Here is a 26,064-nt window from a genome sequence, read left to right as displayed (position 1 = left end):
TCTTGACGCCGCCCATCCATCCAACAATTCATCAATCCATCCAGCGATTTCCAACGACATCGCCAATTTAATAACAAGGTTTTCAACTTTGAAAAACCTTGTCAATTATTCACTTGCAAAGTAAACATGGTAAATAAATAAGCAAGTTGTTTAATACAAGTTGCAATTCCTAGGAAAATAGATTAATTGATAACAATATTCTATCTTTAAAAATGCTATGTAACAAATGTAATGTATTGTATATATATTGATGTAAAATTGTACAGTATTGTATATATCGGTTGAAGAAATGGATGCATTCAAATAAAGAACAGATACTATAAAGCTTGGATATCTTTTCTTATTGCTGTTATAATACGAGTTCAGTTATCATATAGATATAGTAATGATCTAGGTTTTGATAGTCAAAAATGTGTAAAGATAAAGATAATTTTTCATAAAAGCATATGGCAAGTAACAAATTTAGGAAACATGGAATCTGAGGATACAGTTTATCGTGGTAAGATGATACATAGGAATCTCTTGACACCTCATACGCCGATAACAATAACAATATATCCTAAGCTATTATTTTTGTTGATTAATATCCAATCGGCACTGTGATTCTAACTCGGTACATAGAATCTGCATATTTTACAAACTTAATGAATGTCATATAAATACTGGTTAAAACTCGTTTAACAAATAGGTTTTAGTTTTCACTGAAAATGAGCAGGTCAGAATCAACAGTTTAAAACTTGTTAAAACTTTGCAATGTTCAAAACTCACACTTAAGGAGGTAGGTTACCTTAATATTTGTAAGTGCACATGTCCAACCGGAAGCTAACGAGACGATTTACGATGAAGTTTACGACAAACTAAAATGTGTTTGTATATCCGTTCTTCTCAAAACAAATCATGAACCTGTCTCCGATCTGATGCTTTATGGTTTAATAATGCAGAAATAACAAATAAATTGCCACAGAAACGCTTCAAAACAATGTTTCCCTTAAAATGACGTCATTGACGTAATGACGTTACGTGTCAGTTACCGCGCAAAAGCAATAGCTTTTATTTTGAAAGTACGTAATTCTGTGCATTTTCTTTATTTGAACTATTTTCAAAAAGCCATTATTTGCTGAAATATTTTTTATGAGGCTTTTGCTCTGAATAATAATTAATATTTTGCTTCTTTTATGTAGTTATATTAAAATGTTTGATGGTAACCAATGCTATTTGGAATATAGTCGGGTGAAAGGTTACTTGTTACGGCCATTTTCAAATAAAAAAAAAACTAGCAGTTTCATTTGTAATACCTATTTTTCATTTTCATTGATAATTTGTTACTTATATACTAAAACTAAGATCTAAAATTGTTGAAATTTCAGAAGAAAATTGTGGTTTCTTGAATTGAATTGATGTTGCCATGGAAACGAAGCCCGTGACCTATATATCTAAATGTAAAATTCAAAAGCTTTGACATTGGTCTATTTAAGGAACACATTTTCGGCTTTTTATTTTCATTTCAACAATATCCATGAGAGTATTAATTAGCAGCATGCTGAACGATTTTTCAATGAAAAATGCCAGACAAATGGTACTGCTATATATATGAAGCTGTGAAATTTGTTTAAATAAATGCAAATAACAGGAAAATGTAACTTACGTCTGAAATAATATGATTATAAGCTACATTAACAAGAAAGATACTTTTATTCAATACTTTTTATAAGAAATTACGACAAAAAGCGAGACATTAGCTATTTTAAACATCTCTGTTGCCATGGATACTTTAAATTTTAAGAAATGTAGGGTACCATGTAAAGTGCTTGGTATTTTACTAATAATATTTCCCAAATATTCCATGTTGGTCATTCACAGAATGGCACTGAAGCCGTCGAAAACCCTGTTTTTATACATAGTTGTTTAAAAATGAGAGAAAATGCGTTACCATGGAAACACGAGCCCCGCGACATATACATTTTTAGCTTATATTAGAAAGTTTACGCGCATACTAGTAAAATTATCAATTATGCAGACTTCTACGGATATCAATGAAACTAAAATACACTGAAAAGTGTTAAATATCCGTATTTTCCTTCTTCTTTCAATATAAATATCTTTGGGCGGTCATGATCTTCAAACATGGATAAAAATTGAACTTGAAGGGACAGAGATAAACAAAATTGAGATTGTAGCAGTTAAAACATCATATTACACGAAATACAAAAAATTGCTGCGGTTCAACTTATTTGAATTTGCCCTAGTAACAAGGTCACCTACCTCCTTAAATGAAGAATACATTCTATCTAATTCTATATCAAGTGTTACTGTTTTGAACATAGGTCAAATGTTTTCAGTTATTATCTCTTCTAAAACACCCAACTTTACTGAAATGTATTGTCAAACCGAGCATTAACAGTTGTGGTCATTTATGTTTTTGAAAGTAGTCATTTAATGTGTTTTTATATATAATTGCTTCTATAGCACCAGTAACAATAATCGTTGAAATGTGATTATAGTGTCTGCCGGAGTCATCTCTTCATTTAAAGGGTTAAAAAGTTGGACATCTCCTCTTCGCTAAAGTGTGTAACACCTTCAATCCAGTCGTAGAACCTGCCTACGTCTGTATAGATACCATAGTGCATGTCCACATCGCAGCCCAAACCCCAGGACACGATTCCTGTCTGAACCCATCTGGTCTCTGTACTCATAACTAAGCCACCTCCACTGTCCCCGCTACACGTGTCCCCACCCTTTGCAATCTAAAAACGAAGAAAATTATCAGATATTAGACATTCAAAATGTCCAAGCATTAAAAAATTCATCATCAAATTGTCGTAAAATTCAAAGATCAGCATTTTATTAAAAGCACGCGCACAAATCAAAGATGTCTGATTTGGCACCAGAAACATGTACATCTTAATATTTTGTCTATTTTTTCGCATATCCCTCTGTCTGTTAAGCAAGGACCATTTTGAAAGGGATATTATATTTTTGCAAAAGCGTTTGTTTAAGTGGTACCTCATATCAAAAAAGTGAAACTTTAATATGATTTATGGAAACATGATGTAACCCTTTTTGCACGTGATTGATGCACACCTGATCCAAGGTAAGTACATAGATGTGAGACATATATCATACCAAGTAGACAGAACCTGCTTTTATTGCCAAGAAATTTCTTATCAAGTTACTGTGACACCTAGAAATATACCTCTTATAGAAGTAAAACTGTACGAAATAAACTCCAATTAAGAAATAGTTTATAGCAAAAGAGTGATTTAACATTTATGCACGATGAGTGGTTATACGCCGTGCGTAAAAATTTCACGAAGGCGCAGCCCGAGAGAAATTACTTGTACGACGTAACACCGCCGGAGTGCATAAATAGTGTTAAAATACGGTTTTGATATAAATTACTTCGATTCTAATATGCCCTTAATCTAAAACAGAAGAAAAAATATGGTAGCGCTCTTTCTCGGTCGCAACCAAAATATTGATGTCACCGCACGTTAACGTGACGTCATTTAAGCGTAGAGTGTTTTAACAGAGAAAAGCATATTTGAATAGATCTATAATCTATGATATGACCTAAAAAGTGGAGACCTCCTCATGATTACAACTGGTAACGTTCGAGATCAAACGGTAGACATCAACATCGATAATGGAAATACATGATTTCAACGTGATCCTGATTTAAACGACACAGGAGTATGAGAAAAAGTATTAGACAGATCGTTTTGTAGTTATATTTAGTTATTTAATGACATTCGGCAACTCTCGTGTGTTTACGCATCTTATCGATAAATGTACCTTGATGAGCACGAGGCTTTCCTTACAGACCGGAATATGCCGAAATATTGTAAGGATATATGAGCCGCGCCATAAGAAAACCAACATAGTGGGTTTGCAACCAGCATGGATCCAGACCAGGATTCATGCTGTTCACTTTCAAAGCCTATTGTAATTAGAGAAACCGTTAGCGAACAGCATGGATCCTGACCAGACTGCGCGGATGCGCAGGCTGGTCTGGATCCATGCTGGTCGCAAAGCCACTACGTTGGTTTTCGCATGGCGCGGCTCATATAAGGATAATGAGGACGAATCTTGGCAAGAGTCATTACGTTACCACTACCTTTATATTAATTATGCAAATAATGTATCATTCAGAGAAAAAAAAAAAAAAAAAAAAAAAAAAAAAAAAAAAAAACAGCTGACATTCAAGAAGTTATTGTCGTGCTTTAGTTCATTAATATATTATTACAAATGTATTATATGTTCTATTCAATTGCAATTATTTATCAAAAGATATCAATCGCGTAGTTTATGCTCACTTTCCTTACACACTATACTTTTCGTGTATGAATGAATATAACTGGTACTAAATTTAATCCGTTCAAAAATGAATTGTACTAGAGTAATCTAGTACATTTTCTTTAAACTGTCAATTAGCCTGAAACAGATATTTGCACTTTCCGCCATGTCGGCAATTTAAGAAATAATTCTTATACTTTTTCATCACTTACCCTTTTGTATTTAAATGATGGGTCGCGCCACTTATGCTGTAACTTATTGGCTTATATGGAATTTTTAAGGAATATAATTTTGCCGGCAAGTTACAAACTCAGTATCTCTATCACGTGATTTAGCGCCAACAAGTCTATCGTTGACACTCAATGTACACCTGGTCCATGCTAAACATTAAATAGGTATACATGCATAAAACTTGAACAAAACTGACAGTGATATGTGTGTACCTGATACATTTATACTTTTCTCTTTATTCAAAACATACATTGACAATACTCCTTTTAACAGATACTTACTTTACTTCCGGCACAAAACATCCGGTCGTTAAAGTTGTCTTTATGGTCGCCAAGTGACTCTTCACATTCTTCTCTGTATACATACGGAATATGAACTACCTGCAACAAAATTCACTTTCAGTTTAAGATTTTTCTATTTACAAAACACATGTATTGTGTATTATTGGTTTCGACGAATATAATTTATAATTCCAGCATACATTTATTATTCTACAATCTAAGAAAATGGCCCTAAACGATTTGCGTATCGGAAATTATGACACAATTTGGTCACAATTTTAGTTTAACTTCTAAACTGACAATCATGCGCGAGGCTGACCTGGATTCACGTGCACGTTTTAAAGGTTTAAGACCAAGAAATTGCATTTTTAAAAAAATAAAGGAAATATGAAATTAGGTAATTATACAATTTTAATTTGTTAAAAGCTATACCATTTTCATCAAACCTTAAACTCGGGAAAGTACAATAGCCTCCCCCCCCCCCACACACACACACCACTTTCCTCATACAAGAACTTAAACGCTGCTTTAATATTTTCTACTCTTTCCAGATCGCAGACCTAGCCCCTCTCCATCGGGTCAAAAATGTAGTCAGTACGTATCATAAAATCCATTACATTTTCGCTCTTTACTAACGTAATGTTTCATTTATAAAAATATTTCGTTTATGCAAAAAAAGACAGTTTCGTTTATTCCGGCTCTCAGAGGGCTGAGGATTATTTTGCTATCATTTTGCACAGCTGCTTTCTCCGCTTCCAAATAATGTCCATCTTAAGTATTTGGTTATTTCTAGACAGGATAGAGACAGCTATTTGATTGCAGAAATGTAAAAAGACGGTTCGAACATTTTGATGAACTCTTTATTAGAAAGAGTCGAAAGCACGCACTGCATTATGTATGCTTAGGAATAATAGCTCTTTTAGTATATGCAACAGATATTACAATGTATGTACGGTATCATTTTAGTTAAAACGTTATTTTCAAGGTTTTTTTCTCATGATATATTTAGACGTTTGAATTTCAGCACAATATGGAAGACAGTGTTTAATCATTCAAAACAAACTTAATTGTGGAACTTAATTGTCATCTTTTAATTCAATAATATCAAGTTCATCGTCAGCAATTTTCTCCAGCAAATGATTTAATAAAACCCTTACAGGAAAACATAATGAAATGTAGAACCTGCAACTTTTCGACGAATCCGCCAGATTCTTTTGTCATGCCACATCCAGTGGCCTTGCTTGGTACAGGCAATTTTGATGTTCTTTTTTCGAAGAACACCCGGTCATTGTAGTCCGCTTTTTCCAGACATATTGGGCGTATAGAATCCGTGTAATAAACTGGACTGTCAAGTTCTATCAGTGCTATGTCGTTATCATTCTTTGCTTGGTTGCCATAGTTTGGATGAACAATGAAACTTTTAAATGTTCTAGTAGTCTCATCACCAGTCAAAAGACAATTTGTTGTACCTGAAAGTTAAAACAAGGTTAAGGAAATTAACTGTGGCATATGAAAATATTTACTACAACAGGTGTGCCATACTCTTGTCTTGTTATGAAATGGCTGAAACTACTTAAACTCCTGTATATTCTAGTTTTCAATTAACTGTTACATGCATGTGAGCTTACTAGACATATGCATACGATCATATGTGTTCAGTGTTTCTATTTTGTCTCATTATTGATATAATAACTTGAAAAAGTTGAAATTTCAGAATATTTTCAACTTTGTTGTTATATCTGTCGTTTCAGATTAAGTTTTACTTTCTAGCTACAAAACACTAAAAGAACGTAGTAAAAGGTATATATATGAGGAAGCATTAATATTTTATTAATAATGATAACCGTAATTTCAGATTACTTTGTATGTTCTTATTTATTGATTTTGATTGGCTTTATCATTTATGCAACATAATACAAAGTTGACTAATAAACCGTAGAAGACTCTTCTGCTTTGTACAATCAAACCTGTGATAAAGACCACCTCCATACATGGACCATCTGGTTCTAAGGATCGTTGTTTTTGTTTCCTATTTTAAGTTGTACGGTGTATTTTACACGCGAATAAGACAGACCACCGGCAAATAAAGACCACCTTTTCTCTGTCCATATGCAGAGGTTTAACTGTAATTTGTTTCTCAGCTCTGTAAGATTTCTAGAGAATTTAACCCTTACCCTGCTAAATATCTAAAATGGACCGGTCCATCATTCAATTTGGGCCATACCACTTATTATTCAAAGGGGTGTTCACTGAAAAATTACTGACTGAATAGCGAATAGTGCAGACCATGATCAGACTGCACGGATGTGCAGGCTGATCTTGGTCTGCACTAGTCGCAAAGGCAGAATCACTTGCCGCCAGCAGGCTAAGGGTTAACTGATAAATTAAATGTTATAATATGAACAAACCGTAAGTTAAACTGGACTTAATATCTACTGCAAAAGATGCGTTTTAAATTCATCAAAAATAAATGAAATGTGAGTAAGTAAAGATTTCAGAAATATAAAGAAAATAGTAATTACCAAGCAATATCACAACATTTTCAGATGTAAAAGGGACGCCAATTTGTTCATTTTCTTCGAACTGTGTAACACAATGTGCTGCAGTCAGAATGTATCTCTTGGATATAAGAGTTCCGCCACAGAACGCAATGTGTCTAGACGATCCCTTGAAAATACATTACATATTCAACAGAACAATATAGAACGAAAAAAGTCTGTAAACTTTAGATCAAGTTAAATAAAGGTTGCATGAATTTATTATGATTTATAACACTATAGCTTATTTTATCAAAAAGAAATGGATGTTTAGAGATATGGCATTTAAAATGTTCAAATCCACATTGTCCTGTAGTTCAAAATATATTGAGATTAATGCATGTCTGATTTTATTCCTCCCAGTTACTAATAATATCGATTTTACACCGAAAGTAAAAGTGTGTCCTAATTAGCATTTTAACCGCCTACTTACGACGATCCAATATTATTAAAATGGCCACTTCATATCGAAAAATGAAAAATAAACAAATGCTAGGAAAAAAACACAGTCTGTAAAATCAAACCAATCCTCATGAATGACATATGAATGTCAAACAAGAAATATCTTTAAAAAAGATGGTCGGCGAATTGTATTAAGACAAGAAGTTTATGAGGTTTTCATATCATTTGTGTTATTCTATCATCTATCTAACATTTTGAAAATGGCAAAACTAAACACAACTCTTAAACAATTTAAATGTGTCTTTTTTAATTTTTCACAAAGGTCTCGTAACGGTGCAATATTGTTTTTTTTCTATGTCGTATAATTACAGCAGTGGTCTTGAAGTCACTTCTCTACCTAGAAGACATTAATCGATCGACTAATCACACCCTCATTCATGTGATACGCAGACCGTGTTCAGCTCTCCCTCTAAATTGATACATATTGGTATTTGAACAGGTTTCTATTATATTTATTAAACTTACTTATCATTTTAGAAATATCAATATTCTTGCTAAATATACTGAGCGAAGCGTAGCTTTAAAACTGTAAACAGCGTCATTAAACACTCCTTGTCTGACATTTCACTTAGCGTTGCACAATCAGGAGAGTGAAAAACAAGAACAAGCTTTAAAAAAGATTGTCGGCTAATTGTAGTAAGACAAGAAGTATATGAGGTTTACAAATCGTGTCATTCTATCATCTATCTAATATTTGGCAAATAGCAAAACCAAACACCACACTTAACAACAATTTAAATGGTTCTCTTTAAAATGTTCACAAACGTTTCCTAGACGTGCAATTTTGTTTCATTTATTCTACGACAAATAATTACAGCAGCGGTCTGGAAGGCACCTCTCTACATAGAAGACTCTAATCACACCCTTATTCATGTGATACGCAGACCGTATTCAGCTCTTTCTGTAAATTGATATATGTTGGTATTTGAACAGGTTTTAATCATATTTATTTAACTTACTTATCATTTTTTTGATACATCAATATTCTTGCTAAATATACTGAGCGAAACTTAGCTTTAAAACTGTGAACAGCGTCATTTAGCATAAATGCTTTGTCTACATTTCAAACAGCGGAGCACAATCAGCAGAGTGAAACAAATAGACACTCTCGTCCAATCAGGCTGAGTGTTGCATAAATCGTTCATTTTGATAAATTATCTATAATGCGTTATCGAGTAGTCTGATTTGCAAACTGAAATCGCGTGGCATGGTCACGAATTCGTTCTTAATACGGCATTCGCCGAAAAACTGTTGTACTTACACCACTAGATCTCAAAGTCACATGCCACGGATGTTCATTAGGTTTTGCCTCACTGCCCTTGGATATTCTCGAGTTGATCGTATATTCATCGTGCAAAGATATTCCGCAATCTGATCAGGAAAGCAAAAATACAAACAAGAACAAGTCGAAAGATTTCCTGCGGCCAGAAGTTAAACAGACCTGAAATTGTTATTGATGTTTGTGTGACCACAGTCTAAAAAGTAATTTATGAGTGAAAAGCTTTTTTATCGTACCATTACGCTTTAATGTAGGAAATATTACTCCATTCTACGTGTTTTACAAGTAGATCTATGAAATATACATTTCCGAATAAGTATGAAATACACAGAATCGCAACAGGAGATAATCTATTTTTAATCTAATCTAAATTTATTTTTATAGCTCTTTGGTATTTCTTAATTCTGAAAGCCATTGTTTTGAGCAAAATAACTATATTTCCCTTTTATGTATAACATAGCTTTTATCTCAACTGGTCAGATTCCTTGACTATTGAAACACTTTACTAGAGCTGTCACAAATGTGATTCATGCTTTCACCTGGACGTCGTTGACATATAGAGTAAAACAACACAGAACCATAATCCAGGAAATTAAAGAGCATTTAAAAATCTCTTATGCACAACTAAGCATCAATATTGATCGTTGCTGAAAGTTTGAATAAATTATATGAAATAATGAATGAGTAATTCAGATCACAAGCATTTCTCTATATATCATATAGCTCGCCAGCTATATTGCGAAAACGGCGTTCCATAAATGCGATAAACTAATCACATATCGGTAAAAAATCACGTGATATAACCCATTCCCCATGTGCTACACTACTTGTTGCATTCCAATATTCTGAAGGCCGCAGGTAATTAAGATCAAACAGGAAAATGCAGCCTTTCCATAACAACATTCTTCGACAGAGTATGTATGCACGTGTATATTGTTGACATTTAAAAATGCATAAACAGAAACACTGTAGAACACGGCATTGGTGCAGTGAGTGACCAAAACACCAGTGGGAGGTTTAACTCTCAAAAACGTGAAATACTGCTCTGGGATTATATATGATTTGCACCATTTTTTTCAATAAAGTAGTTTTCTTATTTTCCATTACACAATTTCAGATCTCTTTTATCCATAGAACTATTTTACTAGCGAGTAATAAAAAGTCAACATTTCAGCAAACGGCCATGCTCAAATATCTCATATTTTGTTTTCAAGACACTTGCCGGACTTTAAATAATTAAAAGAAGACATATATAATCCGAACATTTATACAAAGAAATCAATGATTAAAACCATTTTTAGTGTTAGGTATTTATTTTGCACACAGCCATTTGTATTTAAAGATTGTTTTGCTCAATTATTCATGGTAACTGACTAGTTCTTAAAGGGTGTCTTTCTTTGATGTATTTTGAAAGAAAAAAAAAAAAGAGTAAAAATATATCCATTTCAGGTGAAACACATTCCCTCTAGCTTGTATAGCTTGTATGTGCTTAAAACGCCTTTAGATTAGCAATAAAATTTATCATCTGATATGTGAAACATTTTAAAATATTACATTTATTTAGAGGTTTAACATCAACCACGGTTAATGTTCCTTCTTTATAACTGTAGCAACCGTTATTATCTTCTGCTTCACACCGGTAGATTCCCGAGTCTGATGGTCTAACGTCAGAAATTTGGAGATAGTTGTTTACCAGTTTCTGAAAACCGATTGTGTAGTTGTTGATAAGTGTTGCTAAGAAAGCATGCTTGCCAACTAACTAGATTATTATTAGTTGAAGCCGACACTCAATTAAATGATATTAATTCAAAACTGTGACAGTAACCAATAATTTACCTTATGCAGAAAAAATGCCAAGTAATCAAACTATGAAACATGAATTTTCTTTAGTTACTGGTAGAAATTTGTTTGCACTATTGATAAGGTTAGTCAGTGCTTTTTAGTACAGTTTCATTCAATTTCTGTATAAAGGTAAAAGTCTAAATAAAATGTTGTATATTTGATAATACTGGCATTTTATCTGTATGGTGGCACTCTTGTGGAATGAAGTATAAGGGCATCAGATCTAGCTATTCATCTAGAAGAAATATTTACTAAGATATATTTTATGATATATGAAATAAGGGTATTTTGTATATATTATAACAATCAGTTATATCAAAGAACAGGTGTCCGTTATCAATAAGCTGGCAGCCAAGTCTCTACAGTCATTAGTCATGCATGTCGGTCGTAACAGTTTACTGATTCAATATTTGCGTGAAAATGACATCATTTTGGCTGTCAGAATTATAACACAGACCATTTAAATTGATTAATATATTTCAACAATCTTTATGTAGACACTTTTCAGTCTGTAGTTTTATGTTTCAATCTTCTTCGAATCATTACCCTATATTAGATATCTGATACTCCAGTTAGTTCTGTAGTGTCTCAAAATATTTAATTAGATTTTCCTATAATCTTACACTGTATGTAATATTTTTTTTCAAAATAGTTCATAAGTTTCATGCTTCGATTTTTTCTTTTAAGTGTGAACGTTTAAAACACATTTATTTCATAAAATATAACTTGTACTATTACTCCTAATTCTAACTTAGTCTAAATTAGTTTTCAAAAGCAATAGTTCTCTGTCTTAACTAAAGTTTAATTAAGAAATAATAAGTTCCCAAACGTGGTTTACCGTAGAATAACCCGAGTTTAGAGTTGTTATGCGTAAGAATATATCACGAAGGCCGTAGGCCTGAGTGATATATTGTTTCGCATAAGAACGAAAAACTCGGGTTATTCCACAATAAATTACACTTGGAGAGATAGATTTTGCTCTACATGTATGCAGGTTATTTGCTGGTCGTGTTAAAATGTTCTTTGAAAAATCTCGATCAAATAATCCCATGAGATTTTTCTGCGGTAGACAATTTTTAAAGTTCCATTTACAAATTGCCAAAAAATATGTACCTTGAATTTTGTGTTATTTTCGAAATTAATGTAAACACCATCTTTCTTCCAACGGACTGCTTTGGCACGCGAATCCACATGACAGCTGAGTAAAGCATTCTCGTTAATCCTCTTGCTCTCAGTCTGTGGGCCGGGGTATATTCCTGCAGGCACAAGTGCTCATTATAATTTTCTAGCTCTCATTATGAGCCCTTTTATTTATTGCTTTGTATAATTTCAAAGTCAAATTTTTCGTGGACTGCTGCTACACACAATTAAATAAATAAATAAAAAGAAAAAGAAACATATGGATAAAATACACTTCTAAGCATTTTCTATTATGCAAGGTCTGTTATTCGATACACTGCAATTAATAACTTTGATAACTTTGATTGGTCAAAATATAATTAAGCATTTAATGGAAATTAAAACAAAAAAATCACTTTATTTCGACGAAATATCACGGTTCCCTGTGACATTTGAATTGGATCAAATGTCGCCCAACAGTAAAGAATGTGACTTCACGAATGAAACTTTAAGGTCACGTGGGTTTATTAAAGACGCGAGCCTAGTATTCAGATACTTACTAACATCGCAATCTTCTACGATTCTGTATTCAAACGTATGTTCCGCAGTACCCGATGATGTTTTTGCGAAACATGAATATTGTCCCTCCAGCTCGTCAGTAAACTTGTCAATCTGTAGTAAGATAGAAATTTACCCAGTACCCTGTTATATTTCTATAATGAACTTGTCCATCTTTCAATTTGAAAAATACCAATAAGTGTTAAAAAGGATGTTTTTCCAAAAAGATACTGACTGAATGGCGAACAGTGTAGGTCATGATCAGTCTGCACGGATGTACAGGCTGATCATTATCTACACTAGTCGGAAAGGCAGCATTATAGGAGTTAAAGTTACAAGTAACCATAACAATTTCAAATTAAATTTGGTTGAAATGGACATCTGGCATCACAAGTATTGCATGTATTAATATATAGAGTTTAGAATTTTTGTTGAAGTAGTGCATTTATTTGTGGTATGGTTATAAATTAAGAATTTGCTCTCTTAAATTGACTTCATAGAGGAGAATGCCTAAACGCTTACATGTTTAACAGGTTTAATAACAACTGCATGGTTTTTGATCAAAATATAAATCGGTTGTCCTTTAATAAATGTACCGGAAAAATCGGGGAAGTACATGTATACTGTAAAGACCTGTTTTTGTATAGGAAAAGAGAATAATATTATGTTTACTCTTATTACCTGCAATACACCACCTGGGTGAGATCCAAAGCCAGTCCTTCTATTGTACGCCTCTATCTCTGCTCCATTAAAAGTCCTGAAAAGAAATATACACCTTCAAAATTGTAACTGAACTCGTGTCCATTATATAAACGGCTTAAATTGTTTTAAATGCCTTTATTTTATAGAATACAAATATGTAATATGAATAATATCATTACCAGTTAGAATGACCTGACGGTCCGACCTTACACAACTATAGGCCTACACAAGTATTTAATACAATTATGACTTACCAGTCGACTTGAAATCGTCAAAACAATCATTTGTGAACTAATTAAAATAGATAAACCTTTATTATAATGTCTAAATAATATCATTCTCTAGAAAGAAGCCATGTGCTACCTCGAACAATATTTTAGGCACGTACTACCAACCTTGCTTAAACCAACTTGGTGGCTTTCTCAGATTTCCACATTAGTGGGGTGAGAATGATCAGTAAAATTATTGCAAAGATTAGAACTGCGAATTAGCTATTATGATCAGTATATGTTCATTACCATTCGTATTCCACGCGCTCTTCGTCCCGAACTTTGACAGCACATTGCTCAGTATAACTGTCGCCTCTCTTTAATGCACGGTCTCCTGGCGCCGTAGTGAACCACATATCAGAAGACAACTCTCCCTTAAAGAAATACGGTTAATATTGGATCTCATTTAAGGACATTACTGGTCGCTGTCACTGTGCTACCTACTTGGAAGTGGCCTATTAGATACCGTAAATTGTTTTTCGTTCTATAGAAAGTTAAACTATTTTCAGACGGTATCAAGCACTTCGCGTTATTGGAAACAAACTGGTTGTGAACATATTTTAGTTGGTAAAGAACGCATTGAATAGCCTCTGTCTACAGGAAAGGCAAAAGCAATGAAAAAGAGATGTCTGTTTACAAGTAAAACGACGAAATGTAAATGTAACGTACCCACGATCTGACAAATTACAGTTAAAATCTTATGCATGTTTATGTTTAAGTGTTCCATCAAAAATCGTGTGTAAAGGACATTTTTGTGAATAGATAAAAACAAAGAATGAACAATGCAGGCGGATAGTAGAGTTATGGTCTCTGGTAAAACTAAACCAAAATTCGAGATCGCAGAAGAAAGGCATGGATAACCATGCGTCTGGTGACTATAAGGTTGGTTTTGGTATTGCAGTTGAGCTCTTTTACTCACGTCATATTGTTACGAGGACCTCGTGCAATTTACAGGAATATTTACGCGGGATACGTTCTTGAAGATATCTCTAGACCGTTCATTATTCCAACGACGAAGATCAAAATTTTTCGAGATGTATTTCTTCAAAGAATTTGGAAACTCTGCAATAAATTCCATTTCTATTTACCTTTATCAGGACCAAAGCAAGTGAATAATACATTGTGTTTCTCTCAAACAATGATATTCAATATGTAGGAAGAAACAAAAGAACTTTATTCATACATCACTTTGTGAACAGTCGTTTCCTTGAAACCCTGCAGGGCAGTAACACTTCTGTGTGGAGCCAGTTTTTTTGCACGTGCCTCCATTCTGACACGTGTTTACTCTACACTGTTGTCCACGAATACATCTACATACAAATTGAAACATTTCGTTTTTACATCAAATATCATACAATTTGTGAATTTGGTATAAAAAAAAATAACACACCCTGACAATGTTAGGGAATATAAGCGTGACTAATTTTTATGATTAGTTTTATATTTAAAGTAAAATAAGTTTATCACAAAAATAAAAGTTTCGGTTCTATATTAAAAGGCAACCATTGACATTTTAAATGTATATACCAACAAAATGTACTTACTTTTTCTCGTGATCCTGGCGAATGCATATCTGATTTTCTTCACATGTACAGTCTGTCAACAGGATACAAAATAGGCAATATGTAATTATTTTACAATGCGTGAAATGCAATACAAGAGAAGATTAAATGCACGCAGATAGTCAGGTCATCAGTAAAGAAAAGTAACAATATTTTACTCTACGGTCAATTGTGCTGGTACCGATCTTCTAACAAAACTTTACCGCGTCTTACCTTTATAAGGCACGAATGAAATCCTTGCCTTGAATCCTCTTAGGGCAATTGACTCGTCAGTTTTAAATTCGAGACGAAGAGAATTGCCACTGGTTAGAAAGGTTCGACCATGTAGACTTACTCCACAATACGGACCACCAAGAGCATCTGAATCTGTTAAATGAAAAGGAGTAAAATATATACTTGAAAGATCCCGTCAAAGCTTCCCTATCTATCTGTGCGCCTGCAGCAAGCGTATGGCTCAAAGATAGCGTCAAGACAGTGAATGTTTCTATTTATTGAAACAAAGATATTGCAACTTTTCATACTGTCTAAAACAACAATGTAAATAAACTAAATAAATAAATACCATACTGACTTTGACATTATGTAACGCATAGCCCGGTAGTGTTATACTGCATGCACAGTTTGCTAACTAGAAGCAAAGTTAGAGCAGAGTCATGGGGCTACAACTTAAGGTTAGGATAAATAGTCTAAGCTTCAGGTAATGGACCCGTAATGACATAAAGCAACCGAAGTGCGATCATGTAATTTCCATATATGATTTCGGCATTCGGCTGCTAATGTATTTCATATGTGCAACAGACCAGAGAATGCCGAAATTGCATACGGAGAATGCCGAAATTGCATACGGAGAATACGAAATTGTACGGAAATTGCCGATGATATTACAGGTCTATACCCTTACTGTGTCAAAATGAAATACGGATTATGGCTAAAAGAAGAAGTGCAACATTGAAAGACGGTTTTGGCCAATCTACATTGACAGTTAACTATCATGGGAGATAACACTACAATATGATGCCACAACTTATAAACCTTCAATTTCTTGACCTTGAAATAAGGGCTGGTTCTGTGCAACGCAAGTCGCAATAGTGGCAGGAGTACTTGTGACTATGTGGAATAAATTTATGATAAATAAAGACTATACCTCTAGGGAAAGGTGTCAGGACAAATTTGATTACTCTTGGCGGCTCAATAACCATTGATACTGGTTATGTTGCTCCTATATCAGTCATTCAAAAACAAAACAGTGAATGCAAATGTGTTCCTTTCATTTTTTGTTTTATTATAAAATGCTTTATGTCGGGCACAGAAAAATTGAAGTTAAACTTCCTGAGTAATATGAGTTTGACCGACATGTTATCAGGCACAGAAAATTTAACGTTACACTTCCTGAGTAATATGAGTTTTATCAGGAACAGAAAATTTAACGTTACACTTCCTGAGTAATATGAGTTTGACCAACATGCTATCAGGAACAGAAAATTTAACGTTACACTTCCTGAGTTTGATAATACGGGTTTGACCGAAATATAACAATGCTCGACTCTATAATATTAGAAAGAGGCTAGAGCGACACTATCATGACAACAGAAAAATTTGTGGTGCTCACTTTTCACCGCCAAAATGTCAGTATTGCACCTGTTTATGTGCATGCATGAATGCCAGACAAATGATAGCATTACCTGCTCTTTCTCCAGACATGATCTTTAATGAGTCAAACATGCAGTTGTCTGAATCTTCAGTATCAAAGTATAGAAATTCTATTTGGACCACGTGAAGCGGCAGCTGAGTATTCCGCACAACAATAATGCATTCTTTATTGTTTTCATATTCTGGTGCTGCGTAAATCAAATCGCCGCTGTCAGTTTTGATGCCTTTGTACATGCCGCTGCAGTCTGTTTGGATACAAAAGTGGATACATAACTGACTCAATAAGGCATGATTTAGTGCATATTCAAACACGTTAAGTTGAGGTCAAATGGCCAAACTGTCCATCAGTTACAACACTTATTTTTAGAAATAAAATCTACATTGTCTTATATCGAGTGTCATCCATAGGCAATTGCTGCTGTTTATTTCCTCTCGTAGGTTTAATGGGGAGGCAGAAAATAAATATCACAAAAAGTCTATTTATAGAAGGAGGTTGTCAGTCACGTGAAAAAAAAGAAAAAAGAAAGAGTAAACAACAGAATCGACTTGCGTATCACTGTAACAAAAACATTCAACGACTTTTAAAGTTGATACACGGGATCTCATTTGGCTGTTTCGAGATTTATGGGTCCTTGATGATACTTTCAGATTTGTCTTTGATTCTACTGATAGGATAAACACTATATTCTATTTTGCGTGAGTATCAGCATATTTTTAATCATGAAATGTCTTTATCTACCATAAGAATTTCAAAATGTATTCTACCGTTATTGCCTCCAACCGGGGAAGGAGTGGTCGGTGGGACTGGCGCAGGGGTGAAAACGTCCTCAACAAACGAATATTCGATCGTGAAGCGTTCTCCTTCCTGTTGTAAGAGGTTTCTGTACTCGATAAACAACATGTTCACGTGGTACGGCTGTATCCCGTGCTTAGTACCGCTGCAGATCTTCCCCAGGGGTTCTCCTTCTAGTAGAAGAAAATACATACTTTGTTGAAACCTCGAGTAATTCACATGCTCCATAAACATTCTGACTAAGTTTAGTGAATACTGGATAAGAACTTCATAAGTTTTTGAGATGACCATATCAATTTTCACTGTTACAAGTAATTCAAAGGCCATAACTCAAAAGTATACAGACTTTTTCAGCTAGTTAACAAACTTGTTCAATAAATCATCCCAAAATTATCGTGATCAAATATTGTGACCCAGTCTAATGAACATTCAATTTGAGCTACTAAAGTTAGACAGCAGAAATTGCCATTTCCACAAAGTTGAGTAATTCAATGACCATTTCTCATTCAAGACAACCTTAAGAGGCAATCAAGACTTCCTGATAGTAATAAACTAGTTCATAATATACATACGCGTACTGAGTCCTTTGTACACAACAATACTTTCATCATCGCAGGCAGCCGATCCAAAGTCCAACATTTTGAGATTTAGTTCTATTACCTTGTCACCAGGAGCCTGTAACATAAAAGTAAATTTTAATCACTTTTCAAATCATAACGCAAAATAATCTGTGATGACTTAACAATGGTAATTATAGCAACACGGTATTACATTCAGAGCACACTCAAATGAGATGGAAGACTTTTGGGTCATGAGGTCGGGCCGCCATCTGCGACTCTTAGGAGCCAACATTTGTTTCCGCCCCCCCCCCCCCCCCCCCCCCCCCCCCTCCACAAACTACACACACACAACTTAAATCGCTCCTAAAATAGAGAAAAGTGGAAACTTCACAGGTCGCTCAACACGACAAAAACGAAAATGTTGCAGGCTCGGTTTGATTGAGCCTGTTCATGGACGGTAGTGGAAATGCATGCTATGGCAAGCTAAGTCACAATGGTCCAATAGGACAGATCACGGCATTATTACCGGGCAATTGTGAAAAACATTTTAGTGACAAAATTCATTACATGATCATTGTTAAATAAAACTGCTTTCATTTTTTTATGACTTGAGTCTGATTGTCTCGGGAAAAATCGTAGAATCCACAGGGACAGCTGATTTAATGTAAGCACGTAATTAATATTAATACATAACTTCTTATAAAACCGCCAGTCCATAAGAAATGCTGTACTACCGGTCTATATTCACCGCAAAGTTTTTATACTAAGAAATAAAAAAAAAATAAAAAAAACTTTGAAAATTAATTACTGATGTCACGCAATAAAAGTTTGAAAACACATTTTTTTCTGCGGAAATAGCTTTGACTACTGGCCGACAAACCATTCAGTATGTGAATATTACACACAATTCCTTACATAAATGATCTGTCCATGTTTGACCAGATTATAGTTTGTTTGGCCAGATTACAGTTTGGTTGTCATTAATGAAACTTGAAAGAAATGAAAATTCATTTCTAATTTAATGAAACGCCTACTAAATGAACATGCCAGTTGATATGCTGATACGTTACATGTGTAAATGTCCAATAATTACATGAACCCAGGCTCACGATCGAAAAACTAGGATTAACGATCGATAAACTAGTTTTTTCGAACTAAAATCAGCTTTTTCGAATATTAACCTATATTTGCGAGCGTAAACATAAGATATAACCGGCGTAAGCCATAGTTTACGCCCGTGAACCCAAGTTTAAGTTCGATAAACTAGGTTCCTCGATTGACTATGAATTCTGGTCATTATACTAAGTTCACGAAAAACTAGGATTATTGAATACTAACCTGTATTTTCAAGCGAAAAATAGGATAACGGGCGTAAGCCATAGTTTACGCTCTTGAACCCATGTTTACGTTCAATAAAGTAGGTTCCTCAATTGAAAAATAAATTTCGGTCGTTATCCTAAGCTTACAAGCGTGAACCTACGAGCGTGAACTATGGTTAACGGCGTTATCCTACGTTTTGGCTCGAAAATATACGTAAGTATTCGAAAAAAAAACCTGGTTTTACTTTCGAAAAACCTGGTTTATCAATAGTTCTTCGATCATTAACCTGGTTTCACGTAATTATTGGACAAATGGCGTGCCATAGACAGTAGTATCACCTGTATTCTGTATAAGCATCCCTTCCCCACTTCAACATTATTCATTATTCTAGAATCGTCTCCACCAATGATACTACTGTCACACTTTGACACATCCACATCTCCTATATAAGGTTAAAAAGAAGTAATTCATGTGCGTTTTACATTGCTTAAAGCTAAGGTACAGTTTTGTTTATCTACGAATGCTTTCAATAGTTTATATAAAATATGAAAATATAAAACTTTTTGCCACGCCAGATTTTTTATCAGCATTCTGGAGGAATTTTTAATTGACGGTTATGATATGTAGAGAGTCAGCTTGTTATGAATCAATTCCACACGTCCAAATTTATTAAATAATGGAGAAACTATAGGTTTTGTGACAAAAACTGGGGTCTTGAATCGGACATTATCCTAAAATGTGATCAACCATTGTGTTATATATACATAACTCCAGACAGGCCAGTGCGTAAAAATTGAAACCTTGAAACTTTTAGGAGGGAATTTTAGAAAAGATAACAACGTTTTGTTTAAGCGAATTAAAAAAAACAATAACAAAAAAACATAGTTACGTTGTTTAGATTCCACAACAAATTTGAAACCATCGTCCTCGTAGGACACGTCTGACTTGAAACGTAACGTTATTTCGTTGCTTACAGTTATATATTTCATAGGATCCCAACCGCAGAAACGACTCGGAGTTCCAGCAGCGCCACCTTCCGTAATCTCTACATAGTCCCATCTGTAAAATATATACAAATTCATACCCGATAAAAAAGAAACTACATCTTTCGGCCCGAGAAATGTCCAACTTTCATATAAATTTATATTTCCGGTTTAATACTCCTGATTTGAATAAGTTACTGAATATGGAACTCAGTTTCAATGGTAACAGTAGCAGTATTATTCAACTTACATGCAATTGTCGCTCTGTTCTAGACTGAAGTAGTCGGACCGAAGGATCATAATATGGTCTGGCAAGGTCTTGACCGTCCATGTGCAGTCTTCATTATTTCTGAAAATAATCATTTGGAAATGTCTTTTTTTTTTGTTTAACGTCACACCGACACAATTACAGGTCATATGGCGGCTTCCAAGCTTTTCATGGTGGAGTAAGACCCCAGGTGTCCTTATGGACATCATTTCACCACGAGCGGGCACCAGGAGAGAACCACCGACCTTCCGTAAGCCATGTGGGTGACACCTTCAACGCCGCGAGCAGTGCTCAGGCCCACATCGGTGTGGAAGAGATATGAACTTGAGTCTGAATTTAAATTCAAAAGTTGCTCTATAATTACATGTTATAAGTTTCATATTTGCTTGGTCAGGAAATAATAATCTTGTCAGCCTGATATCGGTTAATAGAATATCATTGTAATCTGATTATGGAAAATAAAAAACACTCAGAATTGCAATTAAGGATAGCGTCTGAAACTTTACTTGTAGAATTCTGTGCCGTTGAATATTTCCGTCACAAGCTTTATTTCTTCAGACCCGCCTCTGACATCTACATCTCCACCACAGGAAGCTTTAAAATATATGTAATTCATGTACAAACAAATAACCACTAAAGATATTTTACGACAAACGTATGCCTCCCACCACTTATCACGCAGAAACTTTAAAATACGACAAATTTAAAGGCTAACCATCCGGGAAAAATCACTGAACCATAACATTCCAAGTATACATACAACTACTGATAGGTAACTAATATGAAGTTTGGTGGAAGTCCAACCTGTGTTATCGGAAAAATAGAATAGATCAAACTTTGAAAAATTAAATGTCATAACTCCAGCCAGTGAAAATAATTTAATCAGAACATGACGATAATATGCACAATTACTTTTCACAATAATCACTCGTGAAGTCTGGTGAGTTCAGTCTATACTGAAAGTAGAACAAAACTTTGAAATATGACAAATCAAGGGCCATAACTCTTTGAAGTAAAATAAAGGTTATAATGCAGTAATTCGGTGAAAATGTGCTTCCGTGGTATAGTCGAAAGAAGTCCCTAATAAATAGATCCTATTTTTTCCATTTTTCGCGCATTTACGCGTAAATCGGGCGCCAAATGGGCATTATTTCACCTTGGAATGAATTTTACATAAAATATGACATTTTTCATGCTTATATTCGCACGCTTTCGAGTCGTTTACGAAAGTAGGGTGTTTATTCTGCGGATCGCTTTCTGAAATGCGGCAAAATGAGGGTTCCTGACTTCAGTTGACTTGCATTTCACTGTATACTATTCAACAACCCTTTTTGTTTCCAATTTCTTAGAGCAAATGTATGGATATCTTGTGGAACATATATACGAGGAATCTTTCAAAATATCTGCCACATTTAATTTACCCATCATACAAAACTTTTTTACTATGATAAAACAATTAAGTGAAATAAGAACTGACTTTTAAGTTCGGTCGTAGAAATATAAGCTTTGGCTTAGCTGTATTGCTTATTGTATTGAGAAAAGATCTAGATCTCTTTCACTGTGAATTTCCATGTCTACATATACAATGTATACGGGTTTGATGCATGAAAGACAGACATGCTCTTTCATAAACATTGTATTTTCCTTTGATTTTTTCCATCCGGGCTATATACAAAATATGAAGTGTACTTGATAACATACCAATGGTGATGATATCTCCGGAAAGTTTATTGCATAATACGAGATTTCAACAGAGTAACAATAAGTGACCCACCCCAAAAATAAGAAATACGCAAAGCATTATTATTTTTTCGCAAACTTTTTCGTAAATTCTTTCCACATGAACATTAGCATCACTTTGGTAGAACCGCTTTACACACACTGGAAGTCTTTACACTATGCCTAGTTTACTCCCATTATGGTTCCGCTAAATTATGGAGAGAAGTCCGGTAATATGATTAATTATTAAAGTGATAGAAGTATCAAATCTAAAATATTTGATTTCGTAACAGTAATAGTAAAAATATCAACGGAAAAGGGAACAATTTTATACATGCATTATAATATGTATAATATGTTAAGCGTATCTATACAATACTGACAGTTAACAATGTCACAAAATAAAAAACAACATAATTCATTCACAAGTTTTTCAACAATTAATTTAATAAACATTTTTTCAATATTATATGTTAAATATTCCAAGCCGAGATTCAACGAGTTATTCCTTAACTTTATTGTCTATGTGTATTGAAAAAGGAAGCGAAGTAATAACGTATATGGCATATAATCCGCTTCATTAATATATGAAATGGTGTGTAACTGACGTATCAAAATTTTTAGAATTATAATTGCATGCGTATTATACAATATTTTCAAGCCAAAATTCAGCCATAGATGTAATTATGTCCAAAAAAAACATTTTCTATTAAAAAATGCACCTTGTTTGTTCAAAACTGAATGCACGTGCTAATTACTAAAATTGCACGTGCTGACGACAATGAAGAAATTTAGTAAGATATTTAGAATACAATCACTGCAAACAATATGTATTCATAACTTAAAAAAATACGAAAAAAAAATCAAGTTTCTTATACCATTACTTTTTGAAATATGACAAAAGAAAGATTTTTAGTTTCCGCGATTACCAGCTTCAGAAGCCGTTTCCATGGTTACGGCACACTGCTAAATTTCTACGACCTCATTTAAAACCTCGATTTGTTGCCGTACTGTATTTCTATAAAGGTGAAAAAGTTTTGTATGTTGAGTAAATTAAAACCCTTACGGAGGCCCGTACACACGAAAGCTTCTTCAGGTAATAGGTCTAAGATGGAGTGAAAATCTAGAAACTGTAATAAAATTGTTTTGAAGTAGCAGAATTTTGTATTGAACAAAGAACAATTTCTTTTATTGGTATATAGCCTAAACAAAACATACTGATTTATATTATTAATTAAACTTAGTTTATACTAATTTGTTTTAGCCTGATCTTGATGAAAGCCTCAAGCTTGTTGTATCCACTCCCAAGTCCGCTTCCGGGAAGAAAACAGACCCACGACCCCTGGATTTGATAATTTTTGATAAGATTTGGTCGAAGTGTTCCTAATCGTATAAAAGATAAAATATCAAAAATATTGCCAAAATATCAAATGTGTCAAATATGAGGCCATAACTCATCATTTAATTTGAAAATGCCGATAATATGCAAAATAAAACTTGGCACTCCTATAAGTTTTGGTGGAAATGCGCCTATATTATATGATAGGCCCTATTATATAATAGTAGTGGAAGAAACATCATAAAAGGCAAGGAAGGAAGGGACACAGCTTTACTGAATACCATCAAATTCGAGCATTCCCATGACTAATCCTAATCCATGACTCTAGTTACCTCCCCTGACGGCCCGTAATATCAGACTAAAATGAAATGAAAGTGATCACCAACTGGACTAGCCTATGACATGCAAAACTAAAGCTGACAATTGTCACTTCTGCAAAGTTTGATGTAATACCTCTTGGTGATATCAGGACAGTTGCCCGTACAATGTCAACAAATCAAGGGCTAAAACTCTGCTATAAATAACTGAACCGGAACATGCCCACAATATGCCCAATGAGGCTTAGCACTGATCACTCCTGTAAGATTTGGTGGAAATCCATCCAAAAAGATAAAATGTTGTGGCCAAACATCATAAAATTAATTAATCAAGGGCCATAACTCTGCTGAAAATCTTCGAACCGATTGTGCTGACATAATGCCCAAAGACATTTGTCACTTATCACTCTTGTAAATTTTGTTGGAAATCTGCTCAATATTATACGACAGGTGGCTAAAACATCATAAAATTTGATGAACCAAATGATATGCGCAACAAGACTTGGCAATGTTCATTCTTGTAACGTTTTGTGGTGTCGGATGAGTTGCCTGGATAAACTTTGTGACATTGTGACATACAGACATACAGACGGACAGACAGACGGGCAGCACTAAATCAATATGTCTCCCCCTCTACATGGGAAAGGCATAGTTTTATACTGATCAAAACAGCTAACTTTGCAATACTGAAGTTTGTCAATCCTTTTAAAAGATATTATAATACTTTTAGAAACTTAATATTCTTTTTACAACATGTTGTACAAAACAACATCTCGTATCAAAATTTCAAAAATATCGAATCACATACGTGATATAATTATTATTGCCCAATTTTTAAGTCATAAAAAGATTTTACTTTTTATACGAAAACAGAGGCCTATATATTGGTGTTAAACTAAAATATGATTACGCCGTTATTCATTTTCTTCGTTAATTGAAGGAATTTAAATGATGCCATAATCTGTCAACGGCATACTATTCTAAAGCTGTTCTAAATTTCAAAACAAGTTACATTGATTATAAACAAGAATAATAACAACAAAAACAATGATTATGATAATAATAATATATCCTATATTATTTTTAGAACGATAAAAGTATATACGTTTTAAATGTGGCCTTCTGAAAACAACAACAACATACAAGATATATCTATTATTACTAAAACAGATAACGCAATACCATAATCATTTACATTGAGAAACAAGATAAGTATTATTATACCAGATTTATATAGCGCCCTTTTCATGACCAATTTCACGTTCAAAGGCGCTTTACATAGTTCAAATGCAGCCACACAGGGCGCATAATTCATCCTCTACTAGTACAGACACAGAGCGATCTGACCAGAGGGACTGAGTGAGACAAAGCCCCCACGACAGAGAGATCAGAAAGTACATGTCTCCATGTGTATCGCTCTGGAAAGTTTGCAAATTTTCGCTTGTCTTACTTTAAAGTTCTAAATTAAAATAAAATCATAGGTTTGTTTCACGAAGCTAGCCCAGAATAACAATTTGATGTCGGGTTTTATGAAGGTTAAGTATTACGCATGGTTCAACAAAACATGCAGATTCACATAATGGCCAAAAAAGGCACAACAACATGGCTAAATGCTTATGGTGATAATATGTCTACAGCTGAATAAGATTTCGAGGCTGGAATCCAGCTTCAGTTTGTACCTCAGCTTAACCTAGCAGTGGGCATATAAACTTTAGACGGATTCAGAAAATACTAGTAAGTTTGTTTTTTGTAAAAACTGCATCCTAGTTCAAACTAAATATGGAAACATACCTTCTCTCTTTGAACGTAAATTCTGTGCCGCTGTTTCTATCACATATGGAAGAATAACATGAGCGAAGCTGTGCTCCACTAAAACCGTGAAACACAGATACAGATAATAAAGTCCAAGCATCCCTGTTTTCAAATACGCATCAAGTTAAGATATCAAAACGGACGATGTTAGCAAACGGATAATAAAAC

General features: G+C 34.1%; 1 protein-coding gene across 2 annotated transcripts; it reads right to left on the bottom strand.

Moving 5' to 3' along the window:
• Nucleotides 1-322: 322 nt before the first annotated feature.
• Nucleotides 323-26,064, bottom strand: LOC123530607 (mannan-binding lectin serine protease 1-like). Of its 2 annotated transcripts, none has more exons than XM_045311389.2 (21): nt 25,876-26,063; nt 21,216-21,303; nt 20,692-20,790; nt 20,348-20,517; nt 19,797-19,900; nt 18,151-18,253; nt 17,551-17,751; nt 16,818-17,030; nt 15,349-15,501; nt 15,118-15,169; nt 14,757-14,883; nt 13,823-13,947; nt 13,284-13,359; nt 12,605-12,716; nt 12,039-12,181; nt 10,638-10,782; nt 9,066-9,175; nt 7,328-7,472; nt 5,988-6,274; nt 4,806-4,904; nt 323-2,744 (listed from the first exon to the last, which is right to left on the bottom strand). In XM_045311389.2, exons 1-21 carry the CDS (start codon nt 25,994-25,996, stop codon nt 2,526-2,528), a joined length of 2,892 nt encoding a protein of 963 aa, XP_045167324.2. In that variant the 5' UTR covers nt 25,997-26,063; the 3' UTR covers nt 323-2,525. The 2 variants fall into 2 exon arrangements, 1 of the variants encoding a protein (XP_045167324.2); XR_008366881.1 differs by having other exon boundaries at nt 2,631-2,744; nt 5,963-6,274; nt 25,876-26,064.

The sequence above is a fragment of the Mercenaria mercenaria genome, chromosome 13 (assembly GCF_021730395.1).
Source record: "Mercenaria mercenaria strain notata chromosome 13, MADL_Memer_1, whole genome shotgun sequence".
Lineage (NCBI taxonomy): Eukaryota > Metazoa > Mollusca > Bivalvia > Venerida > Veneridae > Mercenaria > Mercenaria mercenaria.
This window is presented reverse-complemented; position numbering and strand designations above follow the sequence as displayed.

Bases quoted from the DNA above. Each gene is read 5' to 3' on its own strand.
- LOC123530607 (XM_045311389.2), bottom strand. From the start codon at position 25,996: ATGCTTGGACTTTATTATCTGTATCTGTGTTTCACGGTTTTAGTGGAG. The intron at 20,791-21,215 runs GTAAAGTTTCAG...GATTATTTTCAG, and splicing joins AACGGCACAGAATTCTACAA to AAATAATGAAGACTGCACAT. The intron at 15,502-16,817 runs GTAATGCTATCA...TTCATTTAACAG, and splicing joins CATGTCTGGAGAAAGAGCAG to ATTCAGATGCTCTTGGTGGT.